The sequence below is a fragment of the Ictalurus punctatus genome, chromosome 3 (genome assembly GCF_001660625.3).
Source record: "Ictalurus punctatus breed USDA103 chromosome 3, Coco_2.0, whole genome shotgun sequence".
Classification (NCBI taxonomy): domain Eukaryota; kingdom Metazoa; phylum Chordata; class Actinopteri; order Siluriformes; family Ictaluridae; genus Ictalurus; species Ictalurus punctatus.
In genome coordinates this window covers 21,499,779-21,526,495 of record NC_030418.2, presented here as the reverse complement: position 1 = coordinate 21,526,495, position 26,717 = coordinate 21,499,779, and the positions used below count along the sequence as shown (strand labels likewise).

General features: G+C 39.4%; 1 protein-coding gene across 1 annotated transcript in view; it reads left to right on the top strand.

The window, feature by feature from the left end:
* Positions 1-26,717, top strand: part of slc24a3 (solute carrier family 24 member 3) — a 91,305-nt gene that overhangs the window by 10,149 nt on the left and 54,439 nt on the right. The window contains exon 2 of the mRNA XM_017464802.3: positions 11,822-11,941. Within this exon, the coding sequence (XP_017320291.1) occupies positions 11,822-11,941 (120 nt within the window). The remainder of the gene's footprint in view (positions 1-11,821; positions 11,942-26,717) is intronic.

The window sequence follows — 26,717 nt, the reverse complement described above, 5'->3', positions numbered from 1 at the left end:
CAGCTTCTGTCTCTTTGCACTGCTTTTTAGAAGCTGCTTCTTGAGCTGTATCATTTTAATCAATGCTATTATGCATAGCTTTGCTTATATTTGAGCTTTTTTCTATGTTTTTAGATGTTGAACTGTAAAACAGTAGTGTTTAGTGTAGTTTCTCTACATTACATTTGCATTTAATTTGCTTTCCAAGCCTCCACAGATGACCAAAATTTTGTTCAGTTGGTCAGTACATCAATATTAGAGGAACTTCTTCTAGGTAATTAAAGCTGCCCATCCATCTTCTACCGCTTACTCCTTTTCAGGGTCACGGAGAACCTGGTGCGTATCCCAGGGAGCATCGGGCACAAGGCAGGGTACACCCTGGACAGGGTGCCAGTCCATCGCAGGGCACAATCACATACACACTCAAACAGTATGGACACTTTAGACACGCCAGTCAGCCTACCATGCATGTCTTTGGACTGGGGGAGGAAACCGGAGTACCCGTAGGAAACCCCCGCAGCACGGGGAGAACATGCAAACTCTGCACACACATGGCCCCGGCGAGATTAAAGTTGCCTATATATTTTCAATTGGCCCATTAAATGCGGACTTGTTTTAGCCACTCCTGTGGATGCGTTAGTCCAGACAAGATGTACTGTGGCTCTGAAGTATGTGATCAGGTGAAAATATGGCAGATAGTGATGGAGATGAAAAAATGAAGAAAGGGTTTTCCTATCTGCAGGCTTCATGTGTCCTTCCCTCAGAGACTCTCATAGGTGTGCAGGTTCATTAATCGAGGAGAAAAGTGGCGTCCTACATACCTTTTCTACCTGCTATATTTAGGGCACCCTAAATATGCTTATTAGAGACATGATTTACGATGTCCTGCTGTCCCGGCTGCTTTAAGTTGGTGCAGAGACAAAAGCAGACTCAGCCCACTATTGCAAAAGTAAGTGAAGTTTTCAAGGACCAGCAAGGGGATTTATACAATAGATAAACACTGTGCTGAAGGAAGTACCAGTGCCAATCTTCTTTGGCACTGACACGATGAGCCAGTTGAAACGATTGATTCAAGAAGAAGTTCAGTTTTTCTGAGTACTAATGTAAGGAGAAAATGTGATTTTAGTTTGCAGTGCTTCTCAATTTGAGGGTCCTTTTGCTGGAAACCTTTCATTTCTCAAATAGAAATATACACATTTCTATGCATGTGGTTCAGCTTTTCAAAATACTGATACCCAAGGCAGGACATCCAGAAAAAGAGAACGCTTTTATTCAATATTGTGAGAAAAAGACATCCCAGAGCCTGTTATCAAACATCTGAGTGAGAACACAGCACATCATCATGTATTCTTGACTGAAATTATCCTGGCACCCTTACTTACATTCACAAAGCTGACACAATTGGAAAGTAGTAAGTAAATGTTTAACCTCTAAATTGCTTAGTTGGGATTAATTGTGAGTTAGCTGTTGGGTGGAAAGGAAATTGCGAACTAGGCTGTAGGAATTAAATATTCCGAAGGAAGTACGTGCTTAAATATCATTCTTGAAGATGTGCAGTTGTTTGAATTTCCCTCTGATTATGAAAGACTATTATCAACTAATTTAATAGTTATAGGTGTTTTGTAACGTAGCTTAAACACTTGATGCTCCTGGCTTGGGGCTGCAGTTCTCCAATAATCACAGCTCATGTTTTTTTATTGCTGCAAATATTACTACAATAAGCCTCTGTGGTATGTTTCAACGATGGTCCAAATGCTTGTCCAGTATGTGGTGCTTAAATTGCATTCCCATATATCTTCTATGGTGTCACTATGAAGAACCATTTTTGTCATCTTTCTTTATAAATATATTTAGTTGCTTGAAGACAGCCTGTCCCACACAACATTAAACATGCAAAGCGAGGTTCAAAAACGTGCAAGTGATATAGCAAAAACAGGAATCAACACAGAGGAAGCCAAATGTAATCATGTTTCAATGCCACACAACAACCAGCACTCACTCAATGGAAACCATCTGGGTGAAGCTGAAATATTTGGTCACGGTGTACAGTAGAACAAAAGAAGATGATACTTTCACTTTGGGAGAGATGGTTACATCTTTATGTTAAATTTATACTGGTTTGGAATAGAGCATTTCCTTTTAAAGGTTATTAAGAAATTGTAATAATGTATTACTGCTCCCATTCACTCAGTCTATCTTCAGTTCTCTCAGCAGTCACATCTTGCAAAATTCCTCAAATATGTTGGCAAGATAAACAGCAACAATGTTTGGCACAGACTGAAAGCTACACAAATAGAAATGGATCTGATGTAAGCTGAGAAAACACTGAACCCATGGAGTTGAAGTAAAACAACATATGGAGAAGAAGTGAATATGCATAGATAACCTTACACAAAATAAGCTAAGTATGATATAGTCCATTCTTAGCATTTTCCAGATAATCTGTTTCAAAGCACAACTTGGACTGAAATCTATCATTCTGAAGAAAGTTTGATTCTGTCTGTATCGGACCCCCAGCTATGCAAGTGCAGCAGCGTAAATTTATTTTTAAATCTGTGTGTTCAAGTATTTATAGTTTTGGAGAATTCATCATTATTTCTCTCTGTGTGTCAGAACTGAACTGACTCCCAGCTCCCACTCCAGCTCATTGTACATTGTGCACTTCTGCATGCACAGTGGAATCTCCAGCTGGAGGGAGGGGCTATGTACCACATAGTGACGTCCCAGAAACCTCCACTCCTGCTGGGCAACCCCCAACCTCAAAGCCTTCTCCTCCAGCCTTTTGAAGGAGTGACATTATGGTGAAAATGAAGTACTCCTCTTGCTTGACCTGAATGCTAGCAGACACGCACAGCAGGAGTGTCAGTGACACCAGTCTCTAATGAGCCTGCTAATGGCCTGTCACATCCTTAAACAACCCATTACTGATACCCAATCACTGCCTGTAAATATAACAGTATTGATTTTCTTTTCTTTTCTGATACATTATCTAGGGATTGACCAGACAGGAGTATTTTTAGCTGCCATGCATTATGACGGAGTCAGATACAAATTCTTTGTGACTATGTTTTGTCTGGTTTATAAGGAAATGAAATTAATGAATATTTGAGGACAGGGAAGACTAGACTTTTTGAAATCTTGGTTACAGGTCCATTTAACAACTTTTCCTATTTCCAACTAGTTCTGTCCCACATTGAGCATCTCACCTGCATAGCTAATGAAGATAAACTAGGTAATTACAATTTGGCAGGGTGGATGGCTGTGGGGATAAATTTATCTCCACATTGACAGTATGGGGTCGGGTGTGCACGGCCATCCAAATGCATGGGATCGAGTTCTTCTCATTGTAGCTGGTATTTGGGACAGCCTTGCTTTTCAGATCATGTACTGAACATACAGTGGTGCTTGAAAGTTTGTGAAGCCTTTAGAATGTGTTTTATCTATCTATCTATCTATCTATCTATCTATCTATATATATATATATATATACACACACACACACATGCATAAATATGACCTAAACATGAGATTTTCAGAAAAGTCCTAAAAGTAAACAAAGAGAAGCTAATTAAACAAATGAGATAATATATTAAATATTATATATTGGTCATTTATTTATTGAGGAAAATGATCCAATATTACATATGTGTGCGTGGCAAAAATGTGAGCCTCTAGGATTAGCAGTTACTTTGAAGGAGAAATTAGAGTCAGGTGTTTTTAATCAATGGGATGACAATCAAGTGTGAGTGAGTGCCCTGTTTTATTTAAAGAACAGCGATCTATCAAATTCTGATATGCACAACACATGTTTGTTTAAGTGTTTCATGGCATGAACAAAGGAGATTCCTGAGGATCTCAGAAAAAGAGATGTTGATGCTCATCAGGCTGAAAAAGGTTACAAATCCATGTCTAAAGAAGGATGGAAGAAATTCAAGACCATTGTTTCCCTTCCCAGGAGTGGTTGAATAACAGAGATCACTCCAAGAGCAAGATGTGTAATAGTCCACGAGGTCACAATGGAACTCAGGGTAACTTCTAAGCAACTAAAGGCCTCTCTGACATTGGCTAATCATGAGTCCACCATCAGGAGAACACTGAACAACAATGGTGTGCATGGCAGGGTTGAAAGGAGAAAGCCACTGCTCTCCAAAAAGAGCATTGCTTCCCATCTGCAGTTTGCTAAAGATCATATGGACAAGCCAGAAGGCTATTGGTAAAATGTTTTGTGGACGGATGATACCAAAATAGAACCTTTTGGTTTAAATGAGAAGCACTATGTTAGGGGAAAGGAAAAGGCTGCATTCCAGTATAAGAATCTTATCCCATTTGTGAAATATGGTGGTGATAGTATCATAGTTTGGGGATGTTTTGCTGCATCTGGGCCAGAACGGCTTGCTATCATTGATGGAACAATGAATTCTGAATTATATCAGCGAATTCTAAAGGAAAATGTGAGGACATCTGTTCATGAACTGAGTCTCAAAGTGGGTCATGCAGCAAGACAACGACCTTAAGCATACAAGTCATTCTACCAAAGAATGGTTAAAGTAGAATTAAGTTAATGTTTTGGAATGGCCAAGTCAAACTCCTGACCTTAATCCAAAAGAAATGTTGTGGAAGGACCTGAAGCAAGCAGTTCATGTGAGGAAACCCACCAACATCCCGGAGTTTAAGCTGTTCTACACTGAGGAATGGGCTAAAATTCCTCCAAGCCGATGTGCAGGACTGATCAACAGTTACCAGAAACATTTGGTTGCAGTTATTGCTGCACACGGGGGTCACACCAGATACTGAAATAAAAGGTTCACATAATTTTGCCACTCACAGATATGTAATACTGGATCATTTTCTTGAATAAATAAATGACCGAGTATATTTTTTTGTCTTGTTTGTTTAATTGGGTTCTGTTTATCTAATTTGAGATGTTTAATGCAGAAATATAGAAAATCCTAAAGGGTTCATAAAATTTCAAGCACCATTGTAATCACATGATGTGCACAAAATACATCAAAAGGTTGAAAATTTAGTTACATCACCATTGTAGGAAATACAAGTGGACAACAAGATCCAGCACACACGAGCATTGTTATGGGAATGTAATAGCAGCATCCATTTTTATAGATTGTAGATGTTTGATGGTACCATATATATATATATATATATATATATATATATATATATATATATATGAATATATGAATATATATATATATAGTAGAGATGCACAAATGTATCGGCCAATAATTGGTATCGGCCGATAAAGGCTATTTTTCCCGCTATGGGCTATCGGCCAATAGTTTAAAAACATCCGATGATCAGGGCCGATTATATCCTGTCAAAAAAAGGGGGCCGGAAAACACATTGATTTCGTGCTGTGTGTGTGTAAAGAAGCTTTGTGCTGCTAAAATTTTACACTGGAAGTGAGCAGCAGTGAAACAGGAGTTTCGGCGTCGAGTATAATTTTTTTCCCTTGTGCTGCTCGCGCGCTGCTTACGCTGCTCCCATGCTGCCCACGCTGAATTAAAGCACCAGTACACCGTTGAAAGATTTAAATGAAGATGGATTGACAAAAAAGGAGTATATATTGCACAGACAAATATAGTTCTACATTTAGAAATATCCAGTTAATGTTAATATGAGTTAATATCATAAAAAAAGGTTATTTTACCAGACCAGTTACTGTGAAACAACTTGTTGAAATGGAGATTAAAGTTTTTATTTGCATTTCTTTCACAATTGTGGAATGAATTATTATTAATTTAAAAGAAGGCATAAAAGGCAGAACTATCAGTATCGGTTATCGGTATCGGCTGATATCACTATGAATAATCGGTTATCGGTATCGGCTGAGAAATTAAGTATCGGTGCATCTCTAGTATTAACCCAAGTGCAGTATTATACACCGATCAGCCATAACATTAAAACCACTGATGGGTGAATAACTTATCCCAATAAAATTACACCTGTCAAGGGGTGGGATATATTAGGCAGCAAGTGAACAATCAGTTCTTAAAATTGATTTGTTGGAAGCAGGAAAAATGGGCAATGTATATCATGGCAACGATATTCTCTAATGGCAGTGGCCCCGTTCAGGAGGATAATGCGCCCTGCCACAGTGCAAAAATGTTCAGGAATGGTTTGAGGAACATGACAAAGAGTTCAGTGTGTTGACTTGGCCTCCAAATTCCCCAGATCTCAATACAGTCAAGCATATGTGGGATGTCCTGGTGCCAGATACCACAGCACGCCTTTAGAGGTCTTGTGAAGTCCATGCCTCAACGGGTCAGAGCTGTTTTGGTGGCACAAGGAAGACCTACACACTATTAGGCAGGTGGATTTAATGTTATGGCTGATCAGGGTAAACCTGTTATTCGTATTACAGCTGGCACTATTGTCAGAGCTGTGCTGTTATAGAAAATTAATCAGCACTTTCTGACCAATCAGATTCAAGAATTCAACAGCACTGTGGTATAAATAGTTTAGAGAAAACATATTGCTGCAATCATATTTTTCCCAAGAAATGTTTTGGATGCAGACTGAAAAGACGGTTTCCACAGAAGAAGACCTGCTGTTGTGTGACTAGTGCAAAGTTACATAACCTGTCTTAGTCATGTCTGTTCTTTACAAATTTATTTGAACATACAGATGGACATTCGGGGCTTTTCTCAGGACAAGGCTATTTTTCTGTTATATCTCACAGTCATCCTGTGTAATCTTGAATGCTATTTGATATTTTCCCTCCGAGTATTTACAGTGTGTAGAGCTTATGCTGAGGGTCGACCCATTCAAAAAATGTTTGGTTATGCCTGCTTGTATAATGACACACACCATGTGTTCATTGTACGTCATAAAACAAACATCTCCGGGGATAAAACAAATGTCATAAAACACAAATGTAAAAAGATGAGAAAATAAACATTTTATGTAATTGTGTTTTATGTAACATGTGGGGGTTTTCATCAGTCCTCTGTTTTTTGGCTTTGAAAGGAAATAATTCTAATCTGTGTTATTGACAGAGGAACTAAACCATGCCTGCTCAAAAAGAAGGAACTGCATATGTCCATTACAGCACTGCAGTAGAGCTTTCATTTACATTATACAATGTACTGATGTATAGTATTAGACTCTAAGCAGCATGTACTGAAAACCTTTTTTAAGCTACATAATGGAAATTTTTACTTTGGAATTGAATATAGTGGTATTTGCTTTGTTATTATGTTTGTCACTAGAAAGTTTTGCCTAATATTTATGGCCAACCAAATAAGTCCTAAAGAAATGCTGTTAGGTAGCAGTGTTGGGTATAACACGTTACAAAGTAACTCGTTACTGAATTCTAATAAATTTTTCTGTCTAGCAGGGATATTGTCTCTGAGAACCATATTCGAGCTGGCCAATAAGGTGCTACTTGCAGCAGACGTAGACGGCAAACTTGGTGAACTCTTGCTAGAACTTGCGAGAGTAGAGCGATCAGGGGGAAAAGCATAGAGACGTGACATCGGCCCCATGTGCACCATGGCGTCCAGCCCCAATGGTGCGGGTGGAGTGATGGCCAACTACAGTGGGCAGTGTTGTTGTCTCCTTGGAGGCGAACACATCCGCTTCTGATTTTTTAATTGCCACGTCACCTGATCATGGCAGACCTATTAATAGGCATGATGTTACGCAAGCTTCAGATACCGATCCGCTGTGTGCTTCCCACAGCGTGAAGCTCACGCAACGTCTCTTTCCCTTCTCAGGGAACAGGGTAGACGTTTTGCCTGAAGATTTGTTCTTTAGCCCTGAATAATTCTCCACTTAGAGCGGTTTGTCACTATGTAACTGAACGTCAGTAAAAGAAGATCGCCTGTAATTTTATATCTTCAGTGAGCGAGACAAATCAGACAGGGTTTTCAGGAAAATACATGGAAACACTCGTGTATTATTGGCTGACAGTTTCTCAATTCTATCAAACACTAGCTCACAGTCAGTCTGAGGAAAAATGTATATAAGGCAATTTTCATAATTTAATTTTTTTTTTTTACCAGCAATGGGGTTGAAACTGAAACAATAACATCCTCTGATGCTGAGCAGGAAAACAAGGTGTGTAAATGTCTATGAGTTCCAGTTTACGTAAACATGATATGAGCAGAGCATAAGGAAAGATAATGTACTTTGCATGGCACTGTAGCAGCTAAACCCATCCAATGATAGCTTAGTTGTGCCTCCCCTTGACTAGTAACACCAAACTAGCCTAGTTAGAAAAGTTTTATATTTTTATGGGTCTGGTAGTCCTACAAACAGTGACAACACCCGAGGCAAGTTTTATGATAAATCCAAATTTTTCTGATCGTCATACATTGACACGCACTAAAATTACTGAAAAAACTATGAGCTTCACTTTGTAGTGTATTTTTGTAAGTTTGATAGGTTTTGAAAGTAACTTGAAAGTAAAGTAATTAGTAATCTGATTATTTTTTACATGCAGTAATCAGTAATGTAATCACATTACAATTTTAAAGTAGTAATTAGTAATGGATTACATTTTTTGAATAACTTACCCAACACTGTTAGGTAGTTAGGTATACAGCAGTCATAATTGAATAGACAGATCAGTATCTGTTTATGGGGTGCATGGTGGCTTAGTGGTTAGTCGTTTGTCTCGCATCTGCAGGGTTGGGGGTTCGAGTCCCTCCTCTGCTCTGTGCTTGCGGAGTTTGCATGTTCTCCCTGAGCTTTGGGGATTTCCTCTGGGTACTCCGGTTTCCTCCCAGTCCAAAGAGATGTGTTGTAGTCTGATTGGCATCTCTAAATTGTCCGTAATGTTTGAATGCATGTGCGGTTGTGTCGAGTGATGGATTGGAATCCCTACCAGGGTGTTCCCCAGTTTGTGCCCTGAGTCCCTTGGGATAGGCTACAGGCTCCCCGCAACCATGTGTAGTATAAGTGATACAGAAAATGAATGGATGGAATGTCTGTTTACAAGTAGTTTGTAAGACAGAACTGCACTTTAGTTATGTTATGACCAACTAGGTGTGCAATAGGTGGGAATCTCTTGGGCTCTCTTGATGTAATTTTAATGTATCTTTATTCATCATTTATTCATCTTCAGTAACTGCTTCCAAATTATATTTAATGGGGAAAAATGAGTGTTAGACAGGAATACACCCTTGATAGGGCACCAGTCCATCACAGGGCACCATGCACACACACACTCATTCTCACTTGGGGCAGCCAATCCAATAACAGTAACCAACCCACCTATTGGAATGTTTTTGGGAGGAAACGAGAGAACCTGGAGGATACCTATGTGGACACAGGAATGTGCAAAACTCTGCTTTCTTGCTCCATCACTTTTTCCTTTGGGATTGCATGTGAGCTGATATGAGTCCTTGTATGTCCCCGTGTGTGCGCGCGTGTGTGTGTGTGTGTGTGTGTGTGTGTGTGTGTGTGTGTGTGTGTGTGTGTGTGTATGTGTATGTGAGTGTGTGTGTGTGCTCACAGTGTGCCTCTGAGTGTGTGATGTGCTCATCTTAGTGTTATATCATCATTGCTTCTCTCTAGTCCCTGTGATTACTCAGCATCAAGTTTGTGTGTCCTGAGTGGATTATACATTAAAGCTAAATACATAAATAAATACATAAAAGGCTGCTTATACTGAATGATCTTGGAGCGATAATGCTTTTACAGCCAAGATCACGAAAATCATGAAAGTTCCTTGGTTGTGAGTAGGGGTGGGTGATATGAGAAAAATACATCACAATTCTCAAAGTGATGATTCATGTAATGTCTACAATATTTAATGTATTTTTAATATATATATATATATATATATATATATATATATATATATATATATATATATATACACACACACACACACACACACACATATACATATATATATATATATATATATATATAAATGTAACAACAATAAGGAGAAAAAATAAAACTGAAAATGAATATTTTATCATTTAAAGTAATTAGTACAAAATTTTTGTATAAAATCAGCTGCTTTTTCCATAATCACAAGACGCTTTAACAAAACTGAATTATATGAGCATTGACATCCATTTAAGAATAAAAAATAATTTAAAAATGAACCGTAACACACAAAAAAATAAGAGATAAAAGAAAAAAGGTCTATAACTGCATTTTAAAATATTATTATTATTATTATTATTATTATTATTATTATTATCTTTAGTATTATTATTATTTGCTGGCTGACAAAAATTCTGACAGTGTCAAAAACTTACGTCAGACATCTAAAAAGTCACCAATAACATAATTTTATAATGTTTTTTGCATCATATGACCATAGTGAGAGAATCTTAATCAAATAATCTGAATCAGGAAGTTGCCTGGGAGTGATCGTAGGACAGAAAAGTGGAAATATAGGGAGTAGAGAGAATGAAGAGATGTTGCAGGACTCTCCCATGACTTCTCCTTCAGAAAAATGCACTACTGTCTTGTTCCTGTCAGAATGAAAATATGTCAAATTTATTGCCTCAACTGCCCTCATCTCATATGGTTTTCTTGATACTGGAAATCCTCTGGGTGCCATGAATTAATGAACAGCATCTCTTGGGATTGTCCCAGCTTGCTGGATGTGCAGCGCAAAGCTTATTACTAGGTACTTATGTGTGGATATCAGGGTCTCTGATCCTGCAATCAAATCTGCAAAGAAAACTACATAATAGCATTCTGGGCTTTTAAATGATTGTGTTGGTTTGCTGTGCTTGTGACACAATGATGCTGTTTAATGTTTAGAACAGCACTTTGAGTCATGGGTTATAGACTTTTTTTTATCTTTAGACTAAGAAGCTTTAAGTCAGCAGTTTGTCTGAGTGATTCACTTCCAAGGGCTGGATTGAAGAAGTTTTGACGGTACATGCAGAAATATGCTTCCTCCTTTCAGTATTGTGCTAGATTCTGGCCATACTTCAGGAACGCTCCCTGCTCGGTGGAACAGACGGGGTTCATGAATATTCCACAGCGGCATGTTGGCTGTTAAGGCAGAATGCTAGACTCTTCCCGAGTAACGCATGGTACCAGATGGATCATCAGTATCAGTGCAGAGATATAACGAAAACTTTCCTGAATAGAATGAATATTTGAGTTGTGCTTTGCTTTCCCTTATAAACGTATAATGTTGATCTATAATGTTTGCTTTGCACTAGATTTTGTAACATGCCTGTGGGGATTTTCCCAATCAGCCACAAGAGCATTAGTGAAGTCAAGTACTGATGTTGGTTGAGGAGGTCAGGGGTGCAGTCAGTGTTTCAGTTCATCCCAAAGCTGTTCAGTGGTGTTGAGGTATTCCCAAACATTAGTTTTCTAGCACAAAATTAAATGTTACAGAAAAATGTTTGTATGTCAGTCAAGAAAGCAGCATATTACATAAGAGACCACTTTTCAGACAAAAAACATAATGAAGGCTGTTGGATTTTGCTGCAAAAATAAGAAGCAAGTGTGACAGTCAAAGTCTCCAGAAGAACCATGGCTCATTCTGTATGATGCTCTGGAAAACTTGCAGCTCATTTCCTTATAAAACTTCACTAAATGTACCGGAGATTACTATTTTTATTTTTATTTTTTTCCTCACCCCAAATATTGACTTTGTTTCATTTACTACTGTTTACTGCTCTTTACGGTATATATATATATTTTTAAATGTAGAAACATTTAATTTCATTATTTTGAAGGCATCTTTGCTCTACAGCATTTCCTTGCATGTGCCTATATAAACACATATGGGTGCACTTGTCAGGTGTCCATAAACGTTTGGACATATAGTGTACCACTGCAGTGTGACTTTATGCTGCTATCTGATCTGATGAGAGTAATCTCTGTTTTACAGGTTACGTCATGTCCAGCGTGTCCTCTGAGATCAGTGAGACATGGGAGAGCCGCCGGCTTCTGCAACACTTCACCAATGAGACTGAGGAGCAGAAGGATGTGAGGAACTGCACTCTACCAGGTAAAAAAAAACAAAAACAGTCAGAACATTTTTTATAATAAGATAATATCAGCTATATATGGTTTGGTTTAAATAGGTCATGTGCAAAACTAGAAGTGTGACCTCTCTGGAACTGATTAAGGAAGAAGCCAGTTTATGTTTTAGTTCTGCAAATGTGTTTTCCACAGCCATGTATCTATGTATGTTAGTTGTGTGTGCTGAGAAAGGAGTCTGTTGTGTGAAATCAGTCTGAATATGCAATGCTAATGTTGGTGTGGAAAGGTCACTGTGTCATGCACTTTGGGGGATGCTGATGGTCAGTTTGCTCTGGCTTTGGACTACAGAAGGGCAGTGCATGATCTGACTGCCCCTTTTGTTGCCTTCTGAGTGCGTAATCCAGCTGACACAGACAACACTATTGTTGATCAGGAAGCTCACAGCTGCCTGTGGGAGTGTGGAAGCAAATGATCGCACAGTACAGCTGCACAATGAATCATATTTTAATTGCAAGCATGATTTTCAGTTTCCTCAACTAATTAAATATAACCAGCTATCATATTGGCAAGTGCTGCACATTTATGTTTTAACTGTCTGAACAAACTTTAATGAACAATTTCCTGCTTCCTGCTTCTCAAACATAGGTATCAGTAGTCAAGAAAGGCCAGACTTAAGATAGCCATGAATAAAATCTGTGGTGACAGATTTATTTAGTCATTTAGGGCCAGATTTGGAGTTCACAATATTCATAATAATCAATATTTACAGATATGAAAAGCACATGTTACCTGTAGGTAATCAATACTGCTATAGAGTTTTGTAAGTTTTGGAAATGGGTTTTATAATAGCATTCAGATTTAAACACAGCATCTTTAAACACAATAACTTGCATTTGAGCCCAGAAAAACACAAGGATAGAAAATGTAGACTGAAGGTGTATTGCTTCATAGTAAATACCCCCCCCCCCCCCCCCCCCCCCCTTTGCTGTCAAATTTAATATGATGCGAAATAAAAGCAAGAGAGAAACGAATAAAAATGGAAATAAAAATAAGAAAGACTAATACAATGATATATGATTGAGATGTCAAGCATTGAAATTAAACTCTAGTATATTGCCAATATATTGCTGCATGAATAGTCCTATTAATCATCAATCACTGATAATGTAGTTTAATTGAACATTACAGCTTCTACTCTAATTATACCGCATCTTATAAAATAGCACTTGATCCAGCACATCCTATTATTGTGCACCGACAGTTACTTGAGATTATGAAAACATAATGTGTGCTTGGGCTATTTTGTCAGGCTTTTAATCTGGTATTTTGCATTGTCTAATTAAAAAAATGACAGGGTTTTTGTTAATTCACCTCTAAAGAAAACAACAACAGCTTGAAGAATAATCTGAATGAGAATGTGCTATCTGCTATACTTTCAACTCACTTTCATTTTATTCATAACTTTACCCATAAAAACATTCAGTCCTTGAGATAAGTAGTGTTTCTGATTTAAGATTTTAAAGAGGTGATAATTTTAATGAATTAATAGTGGCATATTTTTAATGTCACAAATGGCATTCTACAGTTTTTCAGTTTACTTACAGCACATAAATTTCAGCATGACTTTTTGTGGTTACTTCAAATTGTCAGCTGGTGGCGCTGGAGTGAAAACATGCACTTCACGCAACTTCGAGTTTGTAATCACACTTAATTGAGACATACCTCTAGTTTAGGTGAACTCCATCCCGTAGGCTCAACTCTCACACAGCTTTTGAAGTCTAAGGTCTGAAAACGGATGTTCATGATTTTGTTCTTAAATACTCACTGCACACTCAACTTCAGATATGGTCCTTAGTTAGTTATAGTCTAATTGTAGCATATGCGTATCTTACCCTATACAGGATCTGCTCAATTAATGTGACCAAGGAACAAAATAATTAAACAATTTTGTTTAATTTTGTTTTCCTTAACTGGTTTGTGGAAATAATTGTGGAAATCGTGGATGAGTCTTCACTAACTCAGAGCTAATTTATACATGAATGAGGATCATAGGTAAAGCTAAAATGTGTGCTATGGTATTGCCAATGTCTTTGAAAAGCCTACTAGTACATCTCTGCAGTTTTTTCTCTCAGCTTTGAGTGAGAGACTTTTAAATTGCATAGTTTTGTATTTGCCCATATAGACAACCCAATGAAATGACTTTTCTATTCCATTTATACTTAGTTATTCATACTTGGTTATAGTTTAATTATATAGTGCAGCTTTCTGAATGGGATAATTGTTTGCTTTAGCCATTGTGGCTAATTAGAGCAGGTCTGAGTGAGAGAGGAGGTGAAGTGGCTGGATAAAGTAACCATCAATACTGCAGTGCCATTTATTAATAATCTCCTCTCAGCAGTGTGTTTGCTACAGCAGAGCTTGAATGATCTGTAAGTTATAACAGTTTGCTATTAACTTTATATTTTTAGAGAAATGCATGTCCTGTTAGAATGTTATGGAAATGTTTAGTTGCGAAGTCACTCATTTACTCAGTCACTCAGTCACACACTCACTTAGTCATGCATTCACTCCGTCAGTCACTTACTCATTCATTCACTCAGTCACTTACAAACTCACTTACTCAGTCATTCACTGGGTCAATCAGTCACTTACAAACTCATTCGCTCTATCACTCAGCCACCCACCCAGACACTTAGTCATTCACTCAGTCAATCACTCAGTCACCTACTCATTCATTCACTCAGTCACTCCCTCAGTCACTTACAAACTCACTCGCTCAGTCATTCATTCAGTCGCTTACTCAGCCAATTAGTCATTCACTCGATCACTCAGTCAGTTACAAACTCACTCGCTCGGTCATTCACTCAGCCACCCACCCAGACACTTAGTCATTCACTCAGTCATTTAGTCACTCATTCACTCATATACTCTCTCATTCATTCACTGAGTCACTATATTATTATTATTATTATTATTTCAGCAATGGCAGGAGGTTGTTAGGCTATGGTTTCTGAGCCCAGTGCTCTTTGTCCCTTACAGTCACTTTGACTGCTCTCATGTAAGTAGCTTTTTGTCCATAGTTTTTGTCCACATGGCCAGTCCATGTTTGCTCATGGGCAGATTCGGTGAGTGTTTCCAAGTGGGGTCCTGGTGTTTTAGGAGGCTGTTCTACTTGCCAAGTATTTCCTTGATCTTGCCATTAAAGAGGGAGTTAAATTCTGAAGGTTTTACCCATGCAGGGAATCCAGAAACACCCACTCCATCAGCCTGGCGCCTTAGCACACGGCAAGGGTTTCCTTACTCTGCTCTTTGTTACCATGACACCCCCACAGTGTTGGCTTTAAACAGATGGAATTAGAGTGTTTGCTTTTTTTTTTTTTTTTTAAATCCATCTCATGACGTACTGTTCTCTCATTCAGGCTTGCTGTAAATAATCTGCATTTAGACAAAGAATCATAATAGCTTGTTTATCCTTAAGTAGTCCTGATTCCTGTAATGCTGTAATTATTTTAAATGTAATTATTGTAGCCTTTCTGAATCACATTCCCTCTTATAATCACCTCAGATTTTCATTCTGGGAAATGCTTCAAGGAGAATCTGCTTCTCTTTTGCAGATGCCTGTCTGTAGATGAGATGCATCTCAGCCATTAAAACTGAGGTACTAAATGCTCAGTGGTACAGCTAAGCAGATAAGTTTCTCACGAACAGTCAGAAGGTGAATGTAATTAATAGGACTGCAGGGGAGTCTCGGCTACATATTATTTACTTTCAAGCCTATTTGGATATGTATTTGGTTAGTATCATTAGTAAAACACTAGTTAAAATTTTTTAATCTTACTGAAAATGTGGAGAATGTTGATTAAAAATGCTTTCATTAAAGGTGCTTATTGAGGGCAGTTCTATTGCATGCCTGTCATTCTCTGACCAGAGCAAGTTTTCTCCACAGCACGCATATTGATACGCTTGTTTTACTAAACAATATACAGAAAATCGTAGTACAATGAAAGGCTTACAAAACAAAAAAGATTGATTAGCAGTACTGGCTCCAGACTATTTCTAAATAACAGAAGACAGTGGCAAGTATGCTTGCTTGATTATTACATTTATAGATTTTTCAATTGGCGAAAAACAATTGAGGACTCAATTTTTATATGTGAAGTACACTCTTCATAAGACTGTTAGTGATTTTACTCAATGGCCTACCATTGTCTCTTTGTTCTCTTTCCATTTTTCTCTGTTTATCTGTCTCTTTGAGATGAGGATATATAGGGTGTAAAACAAGATGGAGCACACCATCATAAGAAAATAATCATCGAGTAGTTGGTTTGATATAGCCCGTGTGTAAAATGCCTTTACCAACACAAAAACTATTTTCTGATAACAGCTCCTGAATGAGGGTGCCCCGAGACATGAAGTAGCCAGTCACTCCACCATCAACAAAGCTGAGTTTGAGATTTGTAAGGGGTGGAGGGTGCAGCACTCTATGCCCATGAACCTTATAGATCTGCGCCTTTACCTAAGAAAAAACTATTAACAAAAGGATTGACTAAACAAATGTGCTTTTAGCCTAGACTAAAACACCGAGACTGTGTCTAAGTCATGAACACTAATTGGAAGACGGTTCCATAACTGTGGGGCTTTATAAGGGAAGCTCTGCCCCCTGTTGCAGCATTCACTATTCGAGGTACCAACAAAGAGCCAGCACCTTTTGATCGAAGTAAGCATGGTGGAATCATAAAAGACCAGACGTTTTTCAGGTACTGTGCCATGAGACTTTTCAGTGCTTTATAGGTCATTAGCAGTATTTTATAACCAATGTGAAATTATATTGGGAGCCACTGCAGCGTGGACCATATCTTTTGGTTCTAGTAAGGACTCTGGCTGCTGCATTCTGGACTAACTGGAGTTTGCATATGCACCTACTGGAACATCCAGATAGCAAGGCATTACAATAATCCAACCTAGAGGTAATAAAAGCATGAACTAGCTTTACTGCCATTATATTTCTTATCTTAGTAATATTTCTGAGAAAGAAGGCTATCCTAGTAATATTATCTACATGATCTTCAAATGAAAGACTGGAGTAAATATTCACACCAAGGTCTTTTACTGCTGCACATGATTTAACTGAAAGGCTCCCCAGAGTTACTATATAATCAGAAAGTTTAAATTCTAGCTGCATGTGGTTCTAGTACAAGTACTTCTGTATTGTCGGAATTAAGCAGAAGGAATTTAATGAGCATCCAGTGTCTCATGTCCTTTACACATTCCTCAAATTTATTCAGACGGTGTCCGACATCGGACTTTCCACATTTGGCAATAGCTGTCCTCACTTTTGTGTGTCTAGCCTGCCAATGTCTGTTACTTCACTCTCTTAGTTGGCCTGTTGGAAAGTTGTTCAGTTGTAGCTAGCAGGGCAGGTGAGCTGAGTCATGTGTCATGTGACATACGAAGAGTATGCACACAGTGTTCACATAGCAGCAGGAGAGCATGATGCTCTGTAGAAATTAGACTCCACACAGGCTCTGGAGTGTTACTTGTCACTCCGTCCTGTTGTCGTTGTCTGAGGGGCTTCCCTGAGGTTCTAATTGTACATGAAATTGGTGTTCAGCTCTCCAACAAAGCAATTCATACAGCGGGGTGTGCTCTGCAGTCAGTGTAATGATTTTAATCACTACCCTGAAATCTTTATTTCTGTTTTTAAGAAAACAAAATGAGTACTAGTGAGAGCAGCAGCTGGAGCTGGAGAAGCAGCAGGTGAGGAGCAGAGGAGGGAAGTTTGTGAGTGAGATAGAGTGATTACACAGTGGGAAGCTCATGGCTGTTGGAAAATGTGAGTGTGAGAGTGGCCTGTCAAGCCCTGTGCATGCAAACACATCCGCAGCACTCATATAAATGATAAAAGAACACACTGGCTTCACAATGTGCATAGCATTCATCATTTGTCTGTTAGAAAAACTGTTGTTTTTGCTTCTTTGACATCAGGAAGCTGATTGTGGATATTCGATTAAACCTATTAATTAACCTATTAACCTGTTCTAATAAACCAGTCATGCTTCCTGCAAAGATAATTGAAATGTGGTTATTTCTTATATATCCTTCCTGGAGTCATGATGAATTCTATTTTTCTTTTCTTTTAATAGATTCAAACATGATTGTTCACATCATAATATTATTTACAGTCTAATTTATCCCCAGAATAGCCTCACTATATTCTCTAGCACTATTGAAACTGTAATGTTATGGGCTTGGAAGGAAACTGTAATGGAGTCAAAGTTTGCTGAATACTGGTTTACAATTATAAGCAGAATGCTGACTGTGAGGTTTATTATTGTACTCTGAATATATTCTGTTAGGATTATAATATGTTCTGTTAGAATTATTTCCTGTTGAAAGGGTAGTGGTCTAAAAAGAGGAGTTCTTGGATTTCCTTCCTTAAAAATCCTGTGGGTGCATATGGTTATCAACACTATGTCAAATTACACTGGTCTTTTCCATTTTCTTTTATTTATATCTTATCATGAGCTGACCAATAGACCTATTGTTTGACAATCTTTCACCTGTTTTAACATAATCATGGGCCAGTTGCACCTAGCAGGATTAATACAGTGCTGTCCACTAATATTGGCACCCTTGGTAAATGTGAGCAAAGAATGTTGTGAAAAATTGTCTTTATTGTTTAAACTTTTGATCTTTTGTTCAAAAAATACCACGTCTATAAAAAATACTCTGCTCTCATGGATATCAAACGATTGCAAATGAAATATGTCCAAAAGAATCTCTTTGTTAAATATATGTGTGCAACAATTATTGGGACCCTTCTAGTCAATACTTTGAGGCTCTGAGGTCACCAGGTGAACCATGGGCATGGGCGGAGCTTGGGTGGCCATGTCAGCAGACTTGGGCATGAGCAGAGCTTGGCTGTGCGTGTCAGTAGTCTTGGACGTGGGCTGAACTTGGACGACCGGGTCGGTAGTCTTGGGCGTGGACAGAATTTGGTCGTTAGACTTAGATGTTAGTGGAGCTTGGTCAACTGGATCAGCAGGCTTGGACGTGACCTCAGGAACTTGAGACTTGACTTGGACCTCAGCTGAACAGGGAGGCTGAGCGACGTCCACAGCTGAACAGGGAGGCTGAGCGACGTCCACAGCTGAACAGGGAGGCTGAGCGACGTCCACAGCTGAACAGGGAGGCTGAGCGACGTCCACAGCTGAACAGGGAGGCTGAGCGACGTCCACAGCTGAACAGGGAGGCTGAGCGACGTCCACAGCTGAACAGGGAGGCTGAGCGACGTCCACAGCTGAACAGGGAGGCTGAGCGACGTCCACAGCTGAACAGGGAGGCTGAGCGACGTCCACAGCTGAACAGGGAGGCTGAGCGACGTCCTCGGCGGGGCATGAAAGCGGAGCGACGTCCTCGGCGGGGCATGAAAGCGGAGCGACGTCCTCGGCGGGGCATGAAAGCGGAGCGACGTCCTCGGCGGGGCATGAAAGCGGAGCGACGTCCTCGGCGGGGCATGAAAGCGGAGCGACGTCCTCGGCGGGGCATGAAAGCGGAGCGACGTCCTCGGCGGGGCATGAAAGCGGAGCGGCGTCCTCGGCGGGGCATGAAAGCGGAGCGGCGTCCTCGGCGGGGCATGAAAGCGGAGCGACGTCCTCGGCGGGGCATGAAGGCTGAGCGAGATCCATAATAGGGGAGAGAGGGTGGGAGTGGGTCTCCGCCCTGACCACCGACTCCTCCTCCAGTCAGCGTGACTTGACGTAGTCCTTTATGAACGCCGGGTGTGGCCTGGTGCATGGTCTGTCCAGCTGCGGCAGGCCTAGCATGCGGTTATTCTGAGCGAGCAGTTCATCTGTCCTTCTTCCCTGCTCCAGTAGTCCTATATACCACTCCGCATATGCTGCAAACCAGGCGTCCATCGTGGTGGTCTGCTGCTTCTGATAGTGGGTCTTTCGTTCTGTCACGAATCGAGGTTGAGCCAGAAGCAAGTGCAGATAATGACATTTATTGAAACAAACGTAGTAAGAAACAAAGACACTAAGACAACGTGGAATAACACTGTGGCATGAAACAAAACACCGAGACATAAACAACCAGAGTCTAGGACAACGAAAGACAAGCAAACAGTGCAGACAAGGACTATATATACACACACGAGTGCTCATTAACAAAACGTGAGTCAGGTGCAGGTGGTCATGTGACAGCTAGTGCAGTGCAGTGGCTGATGGGAAGTGGAGTCCAGAGTTTCTTGATACGTGACACATACAGTGGCCTGTCTAGCCACATAAGCACTCCTCAATGTTCTGTCTCATGTGTCGCTCACCATAGTTAGACTATAAATATGATCTTTATTATTATTATTATTATTATTATTATTATTATTATTATTATTATTAATGATAACAGTAATAGTTAGTGCCGCGGGAAGAATGGCTTCAAAAAGTATCAAATACTCTCTCGGCAGCTATGAAGAGATGCCAGCTTTGCCAGACAGGATGCCTGTAGCTCTGACTGTAGTAACAAGTTGTTACACAGATACAGTAGCACCAAGGCGCATATGTATGAGGCAAGAATGAAAACAAAGGAAATAAGTCCATATGACAAATGTATTTGTATAAAATAGTATCTCATGTGATTGGAAGATCTCGGTATGTACATAAAAAGGTAGCCAGGAGATTTTTCACTGCCCCTCAAAGCTAAATCTCCTCCTGCTCTTTCTCTCTTTCTCTTTCTTTCTCCATCTTTGTTTTCTCCTCTCTCTCCATCTCTTTCTCTTTTTGTCTCTCTCATATTCTCCATCTTCTCATGTCTGTCTGTCTCTCTCTCTCTCTCTCTCTCTCTCTCTCTCTCTCTCTCTCTCTCTCTCTCTCTCTTTCTCTAGTCTTCACATTTTTCTGTCTAATCCCAATTACTTCCCACCAGGGATTTCAATAAACTAGCACAAAGATTTACAGTTTAGAGTGCGTCCTTTTCCATAACACTTTAGGCTTTACAAATATATCCTCACTTGCTTGAAGCTTGAACCACCCATTATGTTTAAATCGAACACAACACCATGTCCCCAGAGGCCACTTAAAACTTTGTCAGTGAGTTTATAAGGCTCCTCACTTATTAACTTATACAATACCTTCCCAAAAGCTTACACCACATGAAGAACAAAGGAAGCTCAGTAATAACCAGCCTTAGGACAAGACAGAAATTTGTATACAACTTCTGTCTTTCTCTTTTGGAAGTATTTCCCATTTTCTCTCTTCCAAGAGAAAGTAATAAGACAGACAGAGGGAAAAGGCAGTGTTGTATGTAGAAATCAGGCATGTTCACTAAATACTGGCTGTCCCTGTTGAGGAGAAATGAGAGAGCTTAGCTAGAAATATGACCTTTGTAGAAAGATAGAGGCATTTAAACTCTCATTTCTAGGATATCCTGCCTGTGGTTCCAAGCTAACAGGATAACAGAACATGATGGGAGGAGGCTGCTGTGAACACCATTTCTGGCACCTTCCCCTCTCAATAATGATACCCTTAATTACCAGAAACACTGCGTATGCGCGTTTCTGTGTGTGTATCTGAGAGTGAAGAAATAGCGATATTGATGTCATATTGTTCCTCCAGGGGATTTATATTTATTATAATTCCTTTACAGGCACAGTAAGACATTTACACCTGAAATTACTGACAGTGCTGCTGATCACTGCAATGGGAGATATCTCCAGTCATTACCTAAGCTACTGCATTAGTAACAATTTCCAGATCAGCAGGGCTCTCATTCTTTGGATTCTGGAAAAAGTCAGCTCTCCTCATGCTTTCACTGAACAGAACAACTATTGGATTAGCATCCAGTGTAAACAGTAAGGTCTCTGTGAGATACTGGCTTGAATACACTTCCTCTGGCAAGAATTGATAGCACAGATTCAGACCAGTGGTATGTGATCAATTATAATCTCATAGGAGATAATATGCTCCAAGATATACAAGATAACCATTTTGCATAGACATTTGTTGATACGATTCCTTTTTTTGAATGAGTGATATATCTTTTATTCCTGGTCATTTTTAATTGTCACACTGTTTGGCCTGGTTTGGGTCATCTGTTTTGTTTGGACATGTTTCATATACTTTGGCAAGTTTGGGCTGGAAAGCTCTATGGAAAAGTAATTTGTTCTGTTCCCTAATTCAGATTCAGAGCCTTTTGATCCCAGCATGTGTTAATAGCATACATTTCGGGGATGTCACTAGGCCAGTTTAAGGGGGGGCTTTACCCCCACCCCCCTACCCCCATCCTCAATAGATGTTCTTTAGCTCCTCCTAAATACAAGTGCATTATAAATTAATTCAGTAAATTTTCGTATTCATTTATAATCATTCAGTAGTGTCTTTGCTTCTTGAAATTCACAAAAAGTGTGATAGGCGTATGCTAGGATCTGGAGGAGGCTAAAGCTTGTCTAATCCAGCTTTGCCTTTGCTGTGCTACTCTCTCTGAAATGGCACCCAGTGAAGATGTGACAGGATATTGGCTAAAAGCCTACAGATATAAATTAGGCCTTATTCAAACACTTGGTAGGTAAAAAAAAAAAAGGTAGGTACAATAATCACATCAAATGAGTGCAGTTGATCAGTAACTGAAATCTTAACAGTTTTGCACAACTAGTGTAGCCTGCAATTGTTTTATTGTAATTGGTAAATATTGTAAGTATAATTGCAAGTTCTAGTAATTCTGAATAATTTTTTTTTAAAGTGTTATTAAATACAGCCATTTAATAAAAATGCCCTTTAGTAAAGACAAAGGCCTTCTTCGCTAAATCTCCAGTGATGCCTCTGCTGCATATGTGTGTTTCTGTGCTATAATGACAAAACAGAATGACTGAAGTGTCAGTGTAGTGGAAAAGGGAGGAAACCATGTGTTGGAGCGTAGAGTTTCCGTTAGCTCGTAAATACTGGTAAAATCAAAAATTGTCTGACACAATGTCCGGTAAAGATATTAATATGAAGCAGACATACATTAGACGAAGTTGATTCACAAGTGCACATCTAAATAAGGTCTCTGTGCAAATACTTTCTTTTTCACATGCTTCTCCTGTAACATGTACTTATTTGTTTTGTTGTTATTATATCGCTGTAACACATCTGGGTTGAGTCATGAATGAGGAGGCGGGAGGCAGGCTGATTACAACTGAAAAGGCCTTTTTATTCTCTCTAATTTTACTTTTGCTTTTCAGCGAACTCATTCAATCACACACACACACACACACACACACACACACACACACACACATACACACATGTCTTTGTGCTGGTCCTCTGTCTCTGTCTCTCTCTCTCTCTCTCTCTCTCTCTCTCTCTCTCTCTCTCTCTCTCTCTTGCTACAGGAGGCACTGAAAGCACAAACAGACACACACAAGTAAACTTTGGCTAATCCATCACAGGTGAGAATCACATGTTACCTGCCGATTCGACCCACCTCCTCTCCATCCACAGCTGACGCTCGACCACACCCCTGCCCCCCCCAATCGCATATACTGTGCACAATCCAAAATGTTACAGTGCAAAATAAACACTGAAATGAGATTACCGGATTTTTTCCAGTTTGTCCGATAAACTTTATCGTTCCCGGACACGTTGGCTGACACCTCACTGGATTTCTCAGTGGAAATTCTGTGGAAGGGACATAGTGAAGTAGGACTTAATATTACAACAGTAATGATGAGTAATGCAACACCACAACATACAGTGTGTCTCTGTTTATCAGCATCTCTCTTTCTTTATCAGTGTGCCTGGATACCTGTTGTTGGGTTGGGGAGACGTCCATTATTCACATTTTGTTGCATATGCTTGCAACCTTTCCACTTCACAGCTACACAGAATACAAAAATGCTTTGGTTTGAAACATACATTAGGGCTGTACAGTGGATTGTGCGCAGTCAATATTAGATCTATCTGAATGAATTTCTTTTTTTTTTTTCTTTCTTAAAATTGTGTATTCACATTTTCAGGGCAAAAAAGATTTGAATGTTTCTGTTCTCATGTTCTATTTTTAGCCACTTAGCCTAATGCCACATTCGTCTTACCTTGGAAGTGGAAAGACTGAAATCGGAATTACGTCATTGTTTAACCTGTGTGCATTCAAGCTGCAAAGTGGAGAAAAAACATGGACGCCTCCATGTGCATCTTTTGTTAGCAAGCTAGCCAGCTAACTGATGAATGATGTATACTAACCTCCCCAAAACTGTGAACTGTATAGTCAGTGTACAAGCAAATATGTTTTTGTGTTGACTAATCTAAAGCCAATTCTAGTATATATACAGCATAACTCGTAAAGCTGAGAGGTGCTACTTTGGTTTTTGCTGATGCTGTGAGCAGCCAGGTTGATTTAATGTCACTTGGTGAACTCGGGGTGGACAAGACCGTCCTAAGTCCATGAGTAGGAGTTCCGAGTTGGGGGGCCACGTTCTTTGTTTTTTCCTAATCAGAGGTCGAAAATATGAGTTATGAGGTTTAATCGAATTCAACATAAGTCTGTTATACCACACATTAATGTTTTGCCAGCTGCCCCTTCTTATTTGATATAAGAAAGGCTCTGAGTAAATGCATGTGATATATGGCATAACTTTTTTCTTTCATTTATTATGCATTACTTTTCTAATAGAATATAATGTATGTAATTGTAAATGTAATTGTATGTGTTCTGAATGTGATATTACATTTTCTGTGTCTAAATCTCAAATTGTGTTCTATTTTACATGTAATGGTCTATATAAGGGGTGTCCAATCTTATCCAGAAAGGGCCGGCGTGGATACAGGTTTTCATTCCAACCAAGCCGGGGCTGCACCCCATAGTCTACTGAAAACCAAGATCAATTGATTAGACAAGTGTGGCTCCTGCTTGATTGGAATGAAAACCTGCACCCACACCGACCCTTTGCGGATAAGATTGGACACCCCTGGCCTGTATGTTCTACAATGGTATAATGTATACCCTATGTAGTGAGCAGGTAGTGAATAGGAAATCATTTGGGATTTGGCACAATTGATAACTGTGTGTTGGAATCTTAGATGAAAAAAAATGCCTGCATGTATTGCTGTTTCCATGGGGATATCGTATAAGTAGGGAGTAGGGAGATTTGTGCATGTAGGTAAACGTATAGTAAGTATGACATGCCTGTAGAACATGACAAAATTACGCTCAAGGGGAGCCACATGCAAAAACATTTCTCTGATGTTCAGACAGTAGTGCTTGCTGTCATGGCTCATGGAAGGGTTTGCAAGTCCACGGCTCCAGTGTTAAATAGGTACACACGCACATATATCTACACACAACACACACTTTCCGAGCAATAAAAACAGTAATGGAGATTGAGGTTCTGTCTGTGAGAATGATATCACAGAGGTACTAACATCTATGCTTTAGTCATACACCATTTAAGACTTTTGACCCGTTGCTCCGGTAATGTGGGAGACACCAGCCTTTTTTTAAATAGCCTTTTTCAGCTAAAGCAGCGGTCAGACCAAAGGCAAATAAAATTCTCCTGACAGAAAAGAAGGGGAAAGGACATAGGAGGTGAAACAGACATTTGTTTCTGGTAGCAGTTACAGTCACTTTGCTTATTATTAGATAGCAGTCACACCAGACTTTTTCCTCACTGTTATTTGGTGCTTATCTGGTGATAAAAGTTGTCTCATCCACCGTAATACTGTACACTAGGGGCTTTCGGGTAAAATTCACTGTCTCTATCTACCCCTGTAATTCACAAGTATGGTTCATGCATTATGTTAAATGGGACTCCTGGAATGTGTTAGATATCTGAGGAGGGATACTCTGACTGTGTACTTTCATCATATTAACTGAACTTTTGCATACCTCACATTGCCTTAAAAGTGTCTGACATCTCTTCTGCAAATTGAGATTAATTTGCTATTAAGCTATGGCAGTAAATCATAGCAGATGCAGCATCTCATTACTTCAGATTTTCAACAATAGTGAAGGAGATATTAATTGACTATGAACATATTTGAGCTGTCTCTCTGGGAAGGGAAGATGGATACCCAAGGGCAGTGCTTCAAGGAAGGCACTTATTCAGGGAAATTGAATTCACCTTCAGGTCACCTAGAGAAAACATCACAACACTTAAGATAGTGAATTTCATGAACTCTGAAATTTCTTTTTGTGCAAAATAATAAAACAGCTTCTATTTTTCTCTTCAGAAATGGAATCCTCCATGACCCTGGACATTTTTTTAGTCTGTCTTAACTTATAATACTAGTACAGTTTGGCTGGAGAGAGGGTGATAGTTCAAGCCAATTAAAAGCATGCGGGGGTGGAGGGAAGCCGCAAACATGGAGTTTTCTATGCTGCGTACTACTCGGTTCAAAAAACTTTATCCCTCTGTGTATAATTACACAGGGTGCAGGACTGCAGTCTTTGCATGCAAGTGTGTATGTGAGAGAGTGAGAGAGATTCATCTGGTTCTGTCCTCTGGAGTCCACATTCATCATTGCTGTAGCTGAAAGATGCAGAACACACAGCTGGCCTTTCTTCAGAGGACCCTCACCTATAATACAACACCCCCTTTTTAGTTCACCTTGCCTTTCACACAATTTCATAGGATCGTCTCACATAGTTAGGTTCAGGTCTCATTTAGTAACGCGATGTTATTGATGATATTGCAACAGACAAAATGAACATAGCATTAGTGCTACAGTTTGCTTTTCTATCTTATAAACTACAAAAGGTGGAAATTGTTGCTTTCTCAAACTTACAAAGAAAACCACAAGAAGTCAATGTTGCAATTTTACGTACTAATGCTT